Source organism: Lytechinus variegatus, chromosome 11, assembly GCF_018143015.1.
Source record: "Lytechinus variegatus isolate NC3 chromosome 11, Lvar_3.0, whole genome shotgun sequence".
NCBI classification, from domain to species: domain Eukaryota; kingdom Metazoa; phylum Echinodermata; class Echinoidea; order Temnopleuroida; family Toxopneustidae; genus Lytechinus; species Lytechinus variegatus.
The window spans coordinates 24107258-24125586 of NC_054750.1; the positions used below are offsets into that span (position 1 = coordinate 24107258).

At 39.1% G+C, this 18329-nt stretch overlaps 1 protein-coding gene across 1 annotated transcript in view; it reads right to left on the reverse strand.

The window, feature by feature from the left end:
• The window catches only part of LOC121423558, a 49244-nt gene that overhangs the window by 17676 nt on the left and 13239 nt on the right, over positions 1–18329 (reverse strand). The window contains exons 12-30 of the mRNA XM_041618910.1: positions 18103–18267; positions 17487–17611; positions 16386–16559; positions 15536–15679; positions 14431–14648; positions 13881–14060; positions 13265–13403; positions 11811–11912; positions 11322–11490; positions 10628–10894; positions 9674–9934; positions 8562–8804; positions 7528–7788; positions 6621–6817; positions 5249–5413; positions 3431–4517; positions 2571–3079; positions 1839–2177; positions 540–659 (exon numbers count right to left, since the gene is read on the reverse strand). Of these exons, the coding sequence (XP_041474844.1) occupies positions 540–659; positions 1839–2177; positions 2571–3079; positions 3431–4517; positions 5249–5413; positions 6621–6817; positions 7528–7788; positions 8562–8804; positions 9674–9934; positions 10628–10894; positions 11322–11490; positions 11811–11912; positions 13265–13403; positions 13881–14060; positions 14431–14648; positions 15536–15679; positions 16386–16559; positions 17487–17611; positions 18103–18267 (4865 nt within the window). The remainder of the gene's footprint in view (positions 1–539; positions 660–1838; positions 2178–2570; positions 3080–3430; positions 4518–5248; positions 5414–6620; positions 6818–7527; positions 7789–8561; positions 8805–9673; positions 9935–10627; positions 10895–11321; positions 11491–11810; positions 11913–13264; positions 13404–13880; positions 14061–14430; positions 14649–15535; positions 15680–16385; positions 16560–17486; positions 17612–18102; positions 18268–18329) is intronic.

Consider the following 18329-nt stretch of genomic DNA (forward strand, 5'->3'; position numbering starts at 1 on the left):
AAAACAATTCAGTTTGATTTTTATTCTTTCGGAGTCTACATGACACAAATACATATTCGTACATTTACCTACATTTATAATGCAATGAATGATAACAATGATACAGGCATATGCATAAAAATCAATATGATTCGATTTGGTTCAATTTTGATTAATTCAGATTCTACATTACAGAAATAGTTATATTTACAATATTTACCTCCATGTATATTGCAATGGATACTTACAAGTCAAGAAATTATAATGACACTATAATTACATTTATATTGATAAAACATGGATGTATACTCAAAAGCTACATTAATTTCCATTTTGTCACTCTCCAAACAGGTGTGAGGGCTAATACGTTAGGCCTACATGTACATGTAGCACTTGAGAGCTGACACTCTTAAAAAGTTTAAACACTGTATGCATGCAATCAACAATCAAATTATCAGGGCAATACAACTAAATATAAAATGGCCTAGAGGAATTGTCTCATGCATTAAGCCCTCATTTAAAAGTGAAATATTACAATTATAAAACCAATTATTACTTACATGTCTGTCAAGTATGGTAGTGGTGACACTGTAACCATAATCCTTGGTGATGCCAAGGCTATTATTGGACAGCACGGATCGAACAGAGACGATGTTTCCATTCTCCCCGGTGAAAGTGGTCTGAAGCAGAGAAAATTGGTAACAACTGATTAGGATCTTCAAGCCACACCCGATACATGCATTTCATAATACCAGCCACTTTGCCCATATTCAGGGGCGTGAGTTGTCACAAATAAAAAGATCTGAAGAAGTTGAAGAGTATTGAAAAAGTCTGAAATAGAAAGAGCTCCCATACTTTTTGTACCGGAGAAAGCCAAATATAAGCTGAAATTCAGCTGAATATCAAAACAAAAAAGCGTACTAAATACCATGCGTTAATTGCAGTCTGTGGTTCCCTAAGAAAGTGATTACAATATTTAATTAAACACTACAATTTTTCCTGGATCTCATTGCTACATGTAGCACCACTGGTTACTCCTTATATTTCCCTTGGCTTGGAAGTCATCGTTCGGACATACTGTATTTCTTTATTTTGTAATTTGGTGTCTGCAATATCTTCTATGTCTAAGGAAGAAGTGGTCAACCCCCAAGCCTCTCATTATTATGACCATTGCTGGTGCATTTATTCTGAAACGCATGAATTAAGCAAGAACTAAAGGAGAGAATTTTACTTTTTGAAGAAACCCAACCATTTAATGTACGTATCAGTCAGTCTGAAGCTTGTTTCTCAAATGTTATTTCAATGGAATATATCAAGATCAGGATTGGTCAATTTGGAGTAATCTGGTAATTTGAAAATATTCAATATTGTCAATATATTACACCTAGTTTAATTAGGTAGAGTGTCCACCTCACAACCAGAATGTCAGGAGATCCAAACCCTTGCTGTGTGAGACCAAAAGACATTAAAACAAAGGAGTTGCAGCTACCCTGTTTGGCACTCAACAATTTAAAGGATAGAGCTATGTCGATCTGGCGCGGCACAATGGCTGCCGGGCCCACGATCAATTGGGCAAAACAAATTTTCAGAGTACTTCCAATAGTTGTATCACTGTTAACTTCATTTGCAGTCTCTTGAAACTGCATGAGTACACATAAGAAATGATTCAAATTGTGGCCAGAAATAAGTTCCCAACATCTGGGTCCCGTAACATAAAGATTAGCAATTGATCGTACGCTTGATTTTCACGATTGATTGTACATTGTAGTCCATGGAATCAATCGCACAAAAATGTTCTACGATCATTGCTACATGTAAGCTTTGTGTTATGGGCCCCAGATGTGGTGTATGACACTTACATTGCAGCCTGTAAGAGATTCGGTACTGGTCTTGTCAAAGTTCAGGGTGTACACTCTTCCAAAGCCCAAGATGCGGCCCTCATTTCGGAGCATGAGGGTGGCCCCAGCTCCACCCTGGTTTCTTCTGCCGGTGAAACGCAAGGCAACGGTCTGGGTAGGGAGCAGACTACCCCACATCAGGGTGGTGTTATGGGCGACTCCTTGCTCGTTCATGGAGCAGGAATCGACAAGGACCACCTGATGCAGGTTGATGCTGGGATTGGTGGGCTGTCTGATGACAATCTTGGTGGTACGGGAGTTGGGCTCGTCTGATGACCCGTTGGTGAATGTCAAGGAGAACTAGCATAGAAAGAGAGAGAGTCAAACTAATTGCTTTGCTCTGTTCTTTTTTCAATACTTGTCTTGTCTTAGAAATCTAGATTAAGAGAATTTTTCGTAATTCCCAGATTCTAGAAATGTTGTTTGTGCACATGCCATTAATATTTGGGTGGCACTGATCATCATACATGTGTAATTTTCTATCATCCAACCTCTTGTAACAGGATAATAGATAAGAGAATACTTTCATCTTTCATCTTGGCATGCAATTTTCAGTGTCATCATGACAAAATAAACTGAATAGTATGTTGAATTGTGCTTTCAAAACAAGTGATTAAATTTTTGTGAACCAATGCCATGCCGAATGTTTACTACAAAGTCAAGTAATATGAAACAGTCAGTAAAGGGACCTACCACGTCCCTGTTGTCCACATTATGTGAGTAGAAGAGAGTAGAAGCCAGCTCAGTTTTCTCAAAGTTCAGAGAGGTCCTGGTGTTGTAACCTGGCAAGAAATCTGACCTGGTCTCCGTGGTCAGGTCAAAGCGCTTCTGGCCAGGGAAAAGGTCAAGCTCCCAGATGGTGTAGAGGTTCTCCCGATCATTCTCCTGTATTTGGAGGTTGAACTCGTAGGAATTGCTGATATTACTCAGGGTCACGGTCAGCCCAGAGCCATAGGACATCACGCTCTCAAGAATTTGTAGGCTGTAGCTGAAGCCGGCATCGCTCTCCAGGAAGTTCTGGGTGTAGTTGGATGACCAGATGATGACGGAGTCTTTGGCGAGGGTGATGTTGCGGGACTCCATATTAAACCTAGTTCCAAGGCTGTACACGTGAGCTGGGGTGGTAAGGCTTAGGTCACATGCAATGCCCTCATTCAAGGGGTCGTGGACATATACTGCTCCATCGAAAACTACCTCCTCCTCTGCAAAGAATGAAAACATCATGCAAAAATTAAATATATTATACAACTAGAATCACAATTTTCCATACTTCAGCATAAATGCAACCGGTATGATAACAATAGAGCATCTGGCAAATAATACCAATCTAAAAAAAATAAATCAATGAAAAGCTATAATTATTATCATTATTGAAATAATCATCATCAGTAATATTATCATTATTATTATAATCACAACAATTAATGATTGTCACTATTGCGAATATCATCATTATCCCCACCATTACCATCATTCTCATCATCATCACCAATATTATCACCATTACATTCATCATCATCACCATCATCATGAATACTACTACTAGGACTTACCACCCCACATGCCAGTGAGAGAAGTTGTCATAAATGGCGGTTGATCTTCAGAAAACATGTACTCAACTGTGTGTTTGAGACCATACCCAACATTTGCAGGAGACCTGAAGGTCAAGGCGGTGTCGTACACCTGGCTTGATGAGGAGCTCCTGTTCTTCATGGCCAACTCAACAGCATAGGTTTCAGCTGATCTCATAAGAGGTTGTATCTTAATGCTCATATTGCCGGACGGGACACCCTTCTCGAGCTTTCCTTCAGTGAGAACAGTGATGGCAGTCTTCGGGAGAGTAAGAGTGGCGATGATCTGGCCGTCCTCCTTTGCTTCCGTGCTTCTGTTTGTAAAATCGGCAATGAGGGAGATCGGTTTCTGGCCAGGGAGGAACCGAAGCTGCAGGTCTGCATTGGCATTGCCAGTTTGACGATCGATAGTCACCGCTTGGTAGTAGCGTATGTCCTGGACAGGTTGGAACGTGGTCCTTAAAGCACGGATGTAACGAGTGAAGATTCGGGTTTCTGATATCTCCACCGTGTCTTCCTCAAGCTTCCACAGTTTCAACTCAGAATTCTTCTTGATAACCATCGAGTCCAACTTATTGTCGTTATGTTTGTCAAAAATATATTCAAGAGTATAGGCATCGTTCCTGATGTCTGTATATTCCAAAACAGTGGTCGTCCCGAAATCTGTTTCAGATTCAGCAGTCATATTGAAGCGCACGAGGAAGCTCATGACCTGCTCGCCAGATCTGTACCTCGATAACCAAAGGATGTCCATGGGGTTGCTGAAGTGGAAAATGTCTGTGGACTCGTAATCGAAGTAACCTGGAGCCGTGAGGAGGATCGTTACGGAGCCGTTGGTGGACGGTCCTTCTGCGGTGTACCTCATGGTGGTGGTGAATAGATCCTCTTCATGGTCCCTCAGAGTCAGCTCCATGCCGGAGGAGGCACCTACAACACCTACGACACATCCGGTGGTCCATTCCATCGACAAGTCAACACCAACAGCAGGATGAGTGTAGGACACTTCCATGTCATGACTGTATGAAACGTTCCTTACATGACTGAAGGTCAGGTCATGGCTCAAAGTGATCTGGAGTGTTGGAGGGGTGATCAAGGGGGAACAAAAACACGGATGAGAGCAGGAATATGATGACATTTTTTTTTGTTCTTCATCTGAAGTTAAAGTCGCATCATAGTGTGCAAGGGAGAGTTTTTCATCAAACCATTAGTCACTAGCCAGAAAGTAATATAACTTTATGATATGCTAAATATTAGTATCATGAATTCCGTTTCAATGGCATTCACATTGTGCATGCATCACTTACCTATTCTTACAAAACATTATCAAAATTACATGGATTCTGAACTATGCTTCGTGAAACTTTATGCCTCCATAATTGTAACATGTGAAATATATCATGAAATTAATCAATTGACTTTTCATACATTTTTATGATTCCCAATATCCTAATCAGATCATTACTCAAAGTCAACTTCAAATTTGATCTGTTTTATAGAAGCCATTATGAGAAGTTACTGTGAGAACAGCAACTTTTATGAATGACATTTTTTTCAAGTACTTGACCTTCAACCCAGTGATCCCAAAATCTTCTCAAAGTCAACACCACTCCCATATGAATACATGAGTGATCCTTCAAAATGAATAAAAATTCAGTTCTCACGATAAAATGTATTTTTCAGGTACAAAAATTCTAGTTACCTTCGACCTTGAACCTTGTGACCTTAAAATTATTGACAGTTCACAGGTCAACATCAAAGAAAACACAGATTACAAAAAACAAGAGGTTTCTGTGCTCATACCCTCTTATCAGTAGAAGTACAGTCAATTCCATCGTAGCAGAGCCTGAAGACGTTTCCGCTGGATCGGCCATCAGATAAGGCATATTCGGTGTCCATACGGAAGCTCAGCTCAGGATGGTGGGGCATGTCCAGCTCAATCTTGCCGTCCCATGCAAAGATCTCACCCTGATCAAGAAACAGTGATAACATGGACAGGTTTACTTTTCAATTCTCGAGAGTCAGGAGATGCTAAACCCAGTAGGATGCAAAAGCCTATGTAGTGTCCCTAGCAAATGAGTCTTGGAACTTTTTTTTGGAATGTTCCAAAGGGAGGGGAGAAGGTGCATACATTGCATGCCAGGATTCAATGACTGGGGTTACAAATATTATCTGTACGGCGCTTAGATACGTCGTTCACATGTATTAAGTGCTATATAAAAGGGGAATATTATTATTATATTATATCAACTTATGCAAAGTACATTGTTGAAACATCAGTTCTATGAACTTAATACTGTAGTCTGAAATAAGCCTTGTTGGCCTTCAGGATAAATCACAATAGCATACCTGTGTCCCCAGTAACATAAAGGTTTATGATGGATTGTAGATACATGTATGAAGGAACATATTTTGATTGTTTACTTGCCAACATTTTGAACTAATTTCATATGCAAAAATGATTTTGATAGGCCAATGCTATTTAGCGATTGATCGCAAACCTTTATGTTACAGGACCCTGGGAAGCATTTCAGGAAAGAACGTTTTATCCAAGAAAATATGTTTTATCTGACAGTTACCATTGGTACTGTGTTCTCAGTCAATCTAAATCAAGGTAAGTTGTCATTCAATTTTTTTTCTAATATAAGGAAACACTTTAAGTGATGCAAAGGTGACCGAGAAAAAATGTGAGACGACATTAGCTCTTGCGACAACTACTCTGGTCTTAATTTCTCAGAAGGCATAGGGCTAGAGTAAGGATTGTAATAAGAGTTTCTGATTCAGAATAATGTAAAGATAAGGATAAGGGTTTATTTAGTTCTGAAGATTAGGTTTTATGTGTGGCTTATAGCGCAGATTTTCCATCAGAGCAATTGTCGCCAGAGCAACTGTCATGGAACCAATTTAATGGAGAGTTTGCAATTAACTTGCAATCAATTCCAAGTAAACTTAGGCTCCAAAAATCAATCATAAGTAATGAAATTGATTGCAAACTTGCATTTAATTGTTGGTCTGCTTTTTGAAACAAGAAGTTAAACTAATTTGCTTTAGTTTAAATGGATCTATCAATCGTAAATTTGGAACAGTGATCAGCAACTGATTGCAAATAATTTCTTGCACCAACCCCTAAGATTGAACAATCTTGGGTCAAATGAGTTTCAATGGAACTACAAACCTCTGCGGTCGAGTTCTGAAGTTCAATGTTGAGGCTGTAGTCAGGTTGGCTTGATCCATCTAATGTCAAAGATGACTGGAAGGTCAGAGTGTTATCACGGTGGGAGGCAGACCCTGATACACCCCCGATGACGTAAGCACCACCAACATTCAATGTCCAGTCGATAGTCCTTATTTCACGGTCCAGGGAAGCAGAGCCTGAATGCAGATGAAAAACAAAGAATTGTTACTTGTAAAGATATGGGACTCTATAAGTATAAGTATTTATTCATTGTCCATAAATGAAAATTATTCTTTGATGTTTGAGCACCTACTTAAGATTAAATAAAAATTTCTTAAGGTTTGAGCTAATGGTGTTCCTTAAATTCTGAGAAATGTGCCAACAATCTCATAACAACTGCAGCTTGTCATTTGTCATTTGCACAAAATTCTGGGATTTGAAGGGAAGAAGTGGAAACAATTTTTTTGTGCGCCCATTCATTTTGCACTAAATTCTGGGGTTTGGATAGGGGGAAACTGCATTTGGGGGCATTTACATAAAATGCCTAAAATTTTTTAAAAAATCTTAAAATTTTGACACTTGACTGTTTAAATGATTAAAATGAATACTGCCCTCTTTATTGCAGATATAAAGATTGGGTTACTCACTCATTATTTTGTTATTCTCATTTTACCCCCTAATACTGATTTTCATTTTGATTTGCCATTGCTAGCTACCTTACCTTTCTGTTCTTCTCATGTTTTACCCTTTCACACAAATCATTTCACCACCAAAGTTAGGTTACCCTTTAACCCATTGAACACAATTTGATTTCAGTACATACCATATTACCCACTGCCCATGGACACTAGCCAGATAAATTTTGGGCATATAGGGCTTAACGGCTTAACATATCAGCAATACATACCACTGAGAGTTACAATATCTTCAGTACCAATCAGCCTCAGGTTGTTGATCAAGATTCCACTGTGCACTAATACATTGACTGATCCTCCCAGAGAGAGACTTCCAAGCTCGTTTGTTTCCAAGAGGAAGATCGGGGTGAACCTGTTCCCGGAATTCATGGGCTGGACCTGAAGACCGTTCTTGGTCCTGAAGATCTGATTGCCTCTGAACTTGATGATGGTGTCCAGGTACTGATGCGTGCTGACTTGGTTCTTGAATTCACCTGTCATGGGACAAGAATGCTTCATGCTTATCCTGCTGTCTACATACTCGAACCACATGGCCCCTGTGCAAAAATCTATGGGAATTGCGGAATTCAGTGGCAAACAGGTTTAAAAGGAGGTGTCTTAGCTCAGTTGGTAGAGCCAGGGTTTCGGATTCTGGTGACCCCGGTTCGATTCCCACTTGACTCACTAGTGCCCTTTGATGAGGCATTACCAAGTCCCTCAGAGAGGACCTTATGTCTACAGTCCCCTGGTTGCTTGCTTACAAGCATTCATGCTTTCTTATCTTTCAGATGAATAGCAATCAGGCAAAAAAAAATCACCATATCACCAAACCCTGTTACAAATATTTCAATTGCCCCCAGAAGTTGAGAATGAATTTACTTTACAATTAAACTGTACATGTACTTCATCCTAATAAAGGGAAAGTCATCTGAAATGACTTACACATCATTCGACTATGCTTTGATAAAGTCATGACATCTCTGTTCATGAGAAAGTATTGGGACTCAGATGCAACTTAAAATCACCAATCAATGAAAAGCCACAAAATACAACAAGATCTTCAACAGTCAATGTAAGTACAACAGTGGATATTGAATTATGAATTTCCTACAGTATCTTCTTCTAATGGTATGCATTCAACAGAGGGAAGTACAAGTATCTCTGCCAGGTCCTGGCGCTAATAAGGTATGATGAAAAACAGACCTAGCTCTATTCAACTTACAATAGGTCAGACACTTAATTGACGTGATAATTATTTCACACTCACTTGTTACATTGAAGTACTCATTGCCGTTGACTGACGTCACGACCTCAATCCTGTAGATAGAGTCTGCTGACTTGTTGAAGAGTGTACCCTGAATGTTGTATGAGCCCATGGAGTTGACGGTCAGATCCACGGAGTACTGTCTCTGCTCGTCGTTGGTCATCTCAAACTCGATGCCGAAAGGAATGATTTCTTTGATCATACCCTGGACACCAAACCTCCTCTCACTTTTCTCGAGGTGTAGGTCTGAAGTTGAAAGGTCAAACAAAAATCTTGAATTTCAAATTTCTATGTCACAAACGGAAGAAGTTCAAAGGGATCCTACTCAATATCTCTGCATATGTATACTTGATATCAGTTTTTTTCTCTTTAAGTAGAAGATTAAGTTGCTATTAACTTGAATGAATTGCAAATCATTTAAAGTTAGGTACAGGTGGTGATACAGAGAATGGGTAAACAGAAGTTATTATTACAGCAATAACGGCAACTAATAATCAAAACACTTCATGCGAAATTTGAAAAATGCGCAGAAATTAACATATTCGATGTAGCAGATTTGAATCCCAACATAGTCTGATCATTTTAAGGCAAACAGAATTCAAATCAGACATGAAATGACAAAAAAGAAGCGTCTTCAAAATGTGGAAAGACAGCGGACAACAGACGCCAGATGACAGACATCAGGGTCCCGTTGCAGAGAATTACATTTAAAGTAACGTAGGACGCAAGTCCTAAATACACGTCTGATCAGCACAAAATCAAGATGCATTTGATTTTTTTTTTAAGTTGTGTCTGATTACAACTCCTTCTGCAACTGGCCCCTAGCCCTACAGTTCCCTGACATTTGGTCCAGTGAAGATTGCTATGGCACTAATTACTCCAATGAAAAATCTGCATGTTAAGCCAAACAGAAAATCAAACGTCCACAACAAAATAAATAATAATCCTTTTCTTTACATCATTCTGAAACAAAACCCCTTTAACAATCCTAACTTTAACCCTATGCGCTATGAGATATTACGACCAGAGATACTGTCGTAGGAGCAAATGTGGCGTCACCGGCCCTACAGACCAGATAAGCTAATAAAAGAACGATAGTTCTGAATCATACTCACGGGATATCTCAATCAGTCTTGAGTTGGCTGAGGTGAGGTAGAGTTCACCCATGGTCACACCATTGTCCGAGAGGACAAGAGGGCCTCCACCAAGTCTCAAAGAGACAACAGGGAAAGCGCTGGTAAGGCTGAAGATGGGAGTGATCATGCGAGATGAGGGTGTGGTTTCCGACTTGTAGCCCCCCTGGAGGGAGCCGGAGAAGGCACCAACGTTACCGGACACGGACAGGAGGCGCATGGTGTCATTCTTGATGAAGTCACCTGAAGAAAAATCAAAGATCAAAGGTAATATAATAATAATAACGGCATATTTACCCAGAGTAGCCACTTCAGTTCCGAAAACTGTTCTCCCAGCTGTCCCTGCTATTATTCTTACCCGGCTAAGCTAGGCTATCGATTCAGCTGCACACAGCTTTTTGAGGAATTATTTCCTGCCGTACCCATTTACCTCACCTGGGTTGAGTGCAGGTAAGGGTCAAATAGTAACTGAGTAAGCCACAATGAATTGCTATGTACATGATTTGTCCGCAGACGAAACTATCATATCTGAATGATGAATGCAAAGATCTTTCACAAGTGCCTGTACAAATATTGGTACATTGAGCAAAAAGCATTTAATTGAGAGCATGCACTTGATACGTGCTAAGATACGGACCTCTCATAAATGCCCTTTGCAAATAAAAAAAACAATGCTCTTAAAGACAAGCAAATACACACAGGTTACCTGTAATGAGCTTTACAAGGAATTCCTCAAAAGGGATGATATCCAACATAAAAATTGTTCGCCGATTAAAAACTACATCGAACGTTGTCCATCAGAACTACATCAACAGCGACAAGTGCTAAATTTTTAGTTCTTTCCAGAGTTCTGGGATTGGAAAATCACAATCCACTTCTCATGAACTCTCAAGAATAACAAATACCTGCTTGATATGAAAAAAAATTGTGATTTACCTCTCAGGGAAATAAGCCTTTGCTCTGATCCATCGACCAGGCTGAGATCCACCACCTTATCCTGGTCGGTGCTGCTGATGTATCCCTCTAGGTTGTAGCTCACAAGCTCTGGGATCGTCAAGGAGAAGACTGGGATGAACTTGATACCGTTGGACAGTGGGATGGTGTCCATACCAGCGTCCAAGACGTAGGTCTGAACAGTTCCGGTAGCATCTGAAGTTGCTTGCAGGTGAAGTCTCTTGTTGGTTTGCTCATTTTGGAGTGATCCTGGAGGGAAGACATTGCAGAATCAAGATATACATGCACTTACATGTACTCGACTACAGTATTTTGATAAACAGGGGCTGCGAACTCGGCAAGGGGGGGGGGTCTTTTTTTGCACAAAAACAGAAGCATTACCATCTGCTTCCTATCTTTTGCATGGTCAGCCCCCCTTCCCCCACTTCTAAAACCATTCTCTGGCCTCTCATACTGATCTTTCATTATTGTTTCGACTAGTGGTGGTTTTTCAACTTCTAACAGTTGCACTGAATACTGAACAGACAGTATCCCACTGACTGGAAATTAGACAAACTGGTACAAGATCTGGTACATATTTATTAGACCAAATGGTTATCACACAAATTGTTTTGAAGTTGAAATGCATTACACCAAATGGCAAATCTAAAACACATTCACACCATGTTGTTCATACCTATGAAATACGTGCTGCCATGGAATGGAGTTTTTGCATCAATAAGAAGTGTTGAATTGGCACGGTGATAGAACAGATCCATGCTGTACACCCCAATGCTCTCACTGCCTTCAGCACCAACTAAAAGACGGACCTCATCAACTTTCACGATCTCACCGTTCCTGACACTCTGTGACAAACACAACAAAGAAAAGAGTTGAACTAATATGAAATGTCATATCATCATATATGACACACTGCTATAATTATTCTTATGTTATCACTGAATATATATCATTAAACAAAATTGTCATGTTGAGTGAATGAAGTTTATTAATCGATTCAATTTCAAATTCATTAAGAACTGTCCGAAGAATAAAAATAGAATAAAATACAGATATCTGCAAAACGCTTCTAGAGACATCCATCCTATGCATAAGGTACAACATAAAAGCGAAATGTTATCATAATTACATCTACAGCTCCCTAAAATACGATGAAGATTTCTACCTGCTTTGTCCTGAATCCAACCTCAAGATCGTAGGAAACAAGGCTATCCTCAAGCTTGTCTAATGTGATCTCTATTCCCCAGGTGTGGAATAATGCACCGGGCTATCAAAACAGAGAAGGAAAAGAACTGATTTGTGAAACATGTTGCAGTATATTAGTGGTGGGTAATGCAGATATCATTGAGATTCTTTATCTCAGCCAGGAATATTCCTAGGGGGGTGTTTCACAAAGACTTTAAGGTTGACTGAGAGTCATGCTTTATGTGCCAATGCGCACATGATATTTAGCACATACATGTAACCTACAGTAATTGATGGATACATGGTCGTGTGCATCCAGTGTGATTGATCTTACCAAACTGGCGATGCACTATGTACCGCAAGCAAACAAAATTGCAGAACGACTCCAAGCCACACCTAAATCCTTGAGAAACACCCCGAGATCCCATAATTTGAGCCACCATGAACCGATTAATGTCCAATTTGCTTGTTTGTTTTTTTCATCATGTGCTCCTATATATGATCATTGCAATGATGAAATTGAACAATTGCTGACAATATCATAGTTCAATACTCTAGGATGGGTCAGAAAAGCCTATACATGTAGGTGATGATAAGCAAGACTTCTGTCATACTACCAAACTGTCATGAATGGAAAGTTGAAATACCAATGATACATGTAGCATCATCTGTCCCATTGGTACCAGTAAATCATCATATGAGAATTTTGTCACTGTGAACCATACTCAAGAGACAAATTAACATTTTTTTAGATATAAGTGTTTAAAGACTTTGGTAAGCAGGGGGGATGATTTACTTCTTTTTATTACACTGCAGTAAAATATCTAAGGAATCAAGTGAGACCATTAGATATTCCAACCAAAGATTGAGATTAAAGGCATTTAACTAGTTTAATCAATTAAAAGTGTACTTCCTTTACATTTAATTGAGCTGGACATGGTCATTATCAAAATGTGACAATTCAATAAGAAATAAATGTGTAGTGTCACTGTTTCTGTGTGTAAGGTAAAAAAAATAAACAGTAAAACCCTTTTCATAAACCCATCCTCCAATTAGCCGCCTAAGAGTAATGCGGATAATTCAATAAAAATTGCGTTCACAAACTCCGAAAATAATTCGCACTATTTTTACGAGCGCCCGTCCTGAAAAAGGAGGATAATCGTCATGACAACTGCACACGCCCCCTCCGATGTGGTGGTGTTGGAAAAGGGTGACCTTGTGACCGCACCATGGCAATTATCCACATTATTTGGAAATGCGTTCATAAAGTCATAATCTGGTCCCTATGCTGCTCTTATGCGGATAATAGCAGCATCAAAATAATGCGGATAACTCTGGTCCTCCTCCGATTTTAGGACCAAATTGTGCTGCTATTAGCCGCATAATTGGGTTTATGAAAGGGTATAAGGAGGCTATAAAGAAGCAGATTCTCACCAGACAGAAGGGTGCAGCTGGTCTGGTTCCAGTGATATGAAGAGAGTATCTTGGATTGGCAAAAGTTTCATCCATGGAGATTTCTGGCTCAGATACGGCAACCAGTTGATCATTACCCTGCATGAAGGACAGGGAGGATCTGGCAAAAAAAAAAAGGAATTTAATCATATGCAAAGATGCTAATCTGACATGTTCTGGCTGGTTTAAATTTCTCCCAAAAATGGTGTTTAAAATGTCTAAGGCCTAACTTTGATTCAATTATCCCATGTTTTACTTTCATCTTGAATCAGTAATTCCTACACTCAATATCAGTTTTGGAATTCTTACTAATAGTTCTAGTTTTAATTCCATAAAATATTAATGTATTTATGTCTTACTATGTAAAGTGCATAGAAAGATGTCTATCTATTATGTAATCAATAAATCAATCTTTATCCTTCTTATAATTACCATATAACTTTATTTCAGGTTTAATTATGATTGTGTTTATTTAAGTAATTTATCAAAAAGATATTACTAGAAATGATTTCGGATCAATTCCCATTATCTTCATCCAACAGATAACATATGATATTCTAAGAACTGTGACGTCTTCCTATCCTCTGTAAATACTTACGATGCCTTGATGACGGTCTCTCGTCTTGGTGGAGCGTCAACCTTGACCTTGAGCATCCCATCCTCGAAGGACAGGCTGCCTCCGAGGCTGAGGGATGTGGCCATGTTGACCTTGTGAGACAGACCGCTACGGGCGCAATGGGCATCCACCATCATGTTACTGCTCACCTCAATGGCCGCACTAAAACAAATCAAGTTCAGGAAAATATTTAAGTATCCATTCTGCGTACTACAATAGTCAATATGGAAATATTGGGTCCATAAGATGGTACTGTCAAGATGAACTTGAGCGAAATTCATCATCCTAAATTGCACATTGAATGATTTATCAATACTCTTTCAGCTTAGTTTGAATGTTTACCGGGATCGGCTGTCAAAACAATCGATCTTAAACATCATGATGATATTACTTGATTATGATAATACATCGCCTGCACTCTCATAATTAAAAAAAAAATGGATGTTGTATTGTGTATACAATATCAATATAAGTATCCAACATAAAGCAACATATTTTAGATTAGCAAGATATAGCAAGTGAAATGGCTTACCTTGGCTCAAAAACTCCCTTGATAGCCAGTGTCCTTGGACTGGCCACCATGCCCAGGACGTCCAGCTTCCCTGATGCCTTCAGGATGCTGTTGAATGCTCCTTGGATGTTGACCTCTAGAGGCATACCAGCCATTGTCGGGATGGACACCTTGGATGCCTTGAAGTTCTTGTTCAGACTGTATTCATGGGTCCTGTGCGTGGTCAGGGATGCGATGATCTGTGGGCAGTTAACAATTGGAAATAGGAATGTATGTTTAATGAAGGTTAGCCCTTTGGAACCGAGATTTAGAAGGTTGTTTGATGAAAATTTAAAAGTCAGGGCTAAAAGTTTGGGTTTTTTTTTCAAGAAACTCCTTTTTGCCTTCTCTGCAAAATTGGATTTGAGGGAGCATGTCAGATATGCTAAACTTATGCAAGTATTACTTTCAATGAAATAATGAATGCTTTCGCTGAATACTTAAAAGGTAAATATTCTCCAATTTCACACTGTTTTGATGTCTTTAAGGTCTCAAAGAAGACAACTCAAATTTGAAGAATTTGTCTCATGATATAAGCTACTGAAATTGAAAATTTGATGGGTCAAAAGCAATTCTGGTATTAACTCTGGCATAAGTTATTGATTACACCATTCTGCTAGAAAATCTATGCATAAAAAGGTCAGTTTGAAACTGGGATTTTTTCATAAGTCTCCACTGGCTAAAGCCGGTGCAACAATTAATTTCCACACCCTATCATTCATTAATACAAAATATCATGTTTACATATCTTCCACTCCCTTTATTAATCCATCACAAAAATATAACTCTGACGGTCAAAAGAATGTTATATTTCACAACCTATTAGTCAATAATACTCAATATATACCAATCTTCAACCATCCTCCTTTGCAATCTTGGGCCAACAGGAAAATGTAAAGTTACAGTCACGTATGCTATGTTGCCCACCCCATCATTCATTAATACATTATTATATACCACATTCATGTATCTTCAATTCTCTTCATGTCCCATCAGGAAAGAGGGTTCTGGCAGTCAGAAGAATGTTATATTACACACCCTATCAGTAAAAAATTATAATATATACCGTGTTTATGTATCTCCTTACCTGCATGATGTTTTCCCTGCTGAACTTCTCAGCCATACGCTCAAAGTCATCACGGTCCTTGTAGAAGACGTCATTACCAAAGACCTTCATTGCCAACGAAGCTTGCTCGATCTCCTCCTGCTCCAAGTCATGGTTTGATTCATACTGTTAGAGTGAACAATGAATATTTAATTGTAAAGAACCCAGTATAATCATGATTGTATATTTTTATGTAGAATACAGTGTAAATAATAAACAACTTTAAAATGGAAATACAATGTTTTTGTGTATGATACATAAGAATTACACTGGAGTGTGCAAAGTCCAGTAGGATATACATGTAAGAGTACAGAGGTACAAAATCTTGATATTAAACTTCAATTGAACTATACACACTTACAAAACCAGATGCATGCAGTCTACATACACCACGATTAAAACCACCGATCAAAAACTACCTTTGAGAATTTGGAGCAATACCATTTGTAACAGTCATTTTAAATACGTAAAGGAATGTTCAATGTATGTGGTGGAATCAACCAGATCAGGAAAGGAAATAATCTGAATTTTTAAAGGCTGTCTTTTTTTTCTCCCATTGGGGCAATTGCAGAATTTTGAGGGCTATTTCTTTCATTTTAAGGGCTACTTGGGGGGGGGCATCAAGCATATACAGTAAAGGCAAACATCATTATTCTGCCATAGTTAGCATATTGATTTTGTAAATAATTTTGAATATTGTTTGTAACAGATCTTGGGGCGACTCAAGAGATATTGGTCACCCTGAAGCATGCATTTCGGGGAGATTTCAGGGGAAGTAGCCCATCGTCCTCATTTATTCCCTAGGCTGACCCAGATAGAAATTGTTCATCACCTGGTTCCTGATCTTATTCAGTGCAGAATTCTTGATGCCTTCCCTCCTCTGTCGCCTGGCGCGTTTCTTGAACATCCTCTGAACCGATCGAATCATGTTGGCATCACGGTCCTCATCGCTGTGTGCCATCAGGGACTCCAGGGCTTCTTGCCATCCCTCTGTCCTGGCATCCAACTAAGAGAACACCCAATATACCATTACATATTAGTCATATTAAGTGGTCTGGTGGGTGTTTCATGAAGCTATTCCTAAGATAAGAAATGACTTTACGGATGACCGGTGATCCTTTTTTGTGCGATGTGATATCCCTATGTAATTGAGTTGTGACCTAGGAACAGCTTTATGAAACACCCACCTGGTGCTCTAACACGTGTCTTTCAATCAGAGGGTCACAGGTTCAAATCTCAGCTACAGCATGTTTTCCGCCAACAGGGAATTCACCTTAATTGTGCTGCACTCCACCCAGCTGAGGTAAATGGGTACCCAGCAGGATTAAATCCTCAAATGTACCAAGCGCTAGAAACAGCAGCTGACGCTAAAACCGGGGGTATTGCGGATTTGAATATACAAATAGAGACTGCATGCTATATATTATCGATGCACTGTCAACATCAATACTAAGAAATTGGTCTCTTTCGGATTTCATGCATTTACATGATGTGGCCCATTCAAATGGCACGTGATTTCTTCGATGATATTTCGATATTGTTCACCAACACAGCAATCAAAGAATCCTTGGTATAATGACAATCTCAAAAAAAAACCACTTCCAATCATGGTTTTGGCAATATTTCATAGCTCGTAAAGGCAACCCTGATCAATGATGTACTGCATTAACAAATTTGTAGAATGGTTTTAAGAATGTTTTACTTCTTGGAAATTGTCTTTTCTTAACAACCTCTCAATCTACTTTTGATTTCATGTGCAGCATGTCCTTATACAGATGTGATTACTTCCTACGATGTTGGAAACATACAGTAAGCAAACAGAATACTTGAGCTACGATTCACAATTGGTTGGGGTTGTGTTAGCTTACGTAGTAACAATAATGTTCATTCAATACACATAGCTGTGAAAATTTCTAAATGGTGTATCATATACCTCAAAGAGATCAAGTCCGTATCCGAAGACATCCACATTCATGGCCAACCTGCCACTCCTTGGGAGGTAGGATTCGGAGGAGAAGACAACGTCACCATCAAAATGGATGCCATTGCCACTCTCATCTACAAAATAAAAATGCAAGATGCAATTTAATTGGGACGTTCACCATGCCAATGAGTTGATTTTAAAAAAATGGTTACGGCTTGATAAAACTTCATCAAAGAATAACAGTTTTACAATCTTTTTGAAGTTTTGATATTGTGATGTCACAGTTCCTCCATGTGTCATGTGATATAAATTCCCGAAAATAATCCATTTCCCACGCGGGTGCAAAAAAAAGTTATTTTATTTCTGCAGGTGATGATCATAAAGCACATCATTCCAAACCTTCATTCTCTAAGAAATATACTTTTATTTATCATGTTCCTTTCAAATATTGAATGGAATTTTTATAATATAACACATCATACCATGGTATATTTGGCTCAAGAAATATAGCTCATTCAGCTGAGGGAATGGTCTCCCATCATTTTTAATTAATGCTCAACTTACAAACAGCCATGTGAAATGGCCCCCACAAGTCCCGATTAAATGCATGGGGCTTCGCACTCACCGTCGAAGTATGAAAGACCATAGTTGTGGGAGAACTTCCTGTAGTCCATGCCACACTTTGTCACATTGGCAAGGGGGCTCTGGCTGAGGGCAGACTGGAGGTCATGCACCATGGGGTCCTGGGAGTTCCTCAGGTTGGCAAGATGGCTGGATACATAGCAGGTCACTGGAAGATACAGATTGAAAGGTCAAAGGTCATATATTGTGTCCAGCCTGTAAGTTCTATAA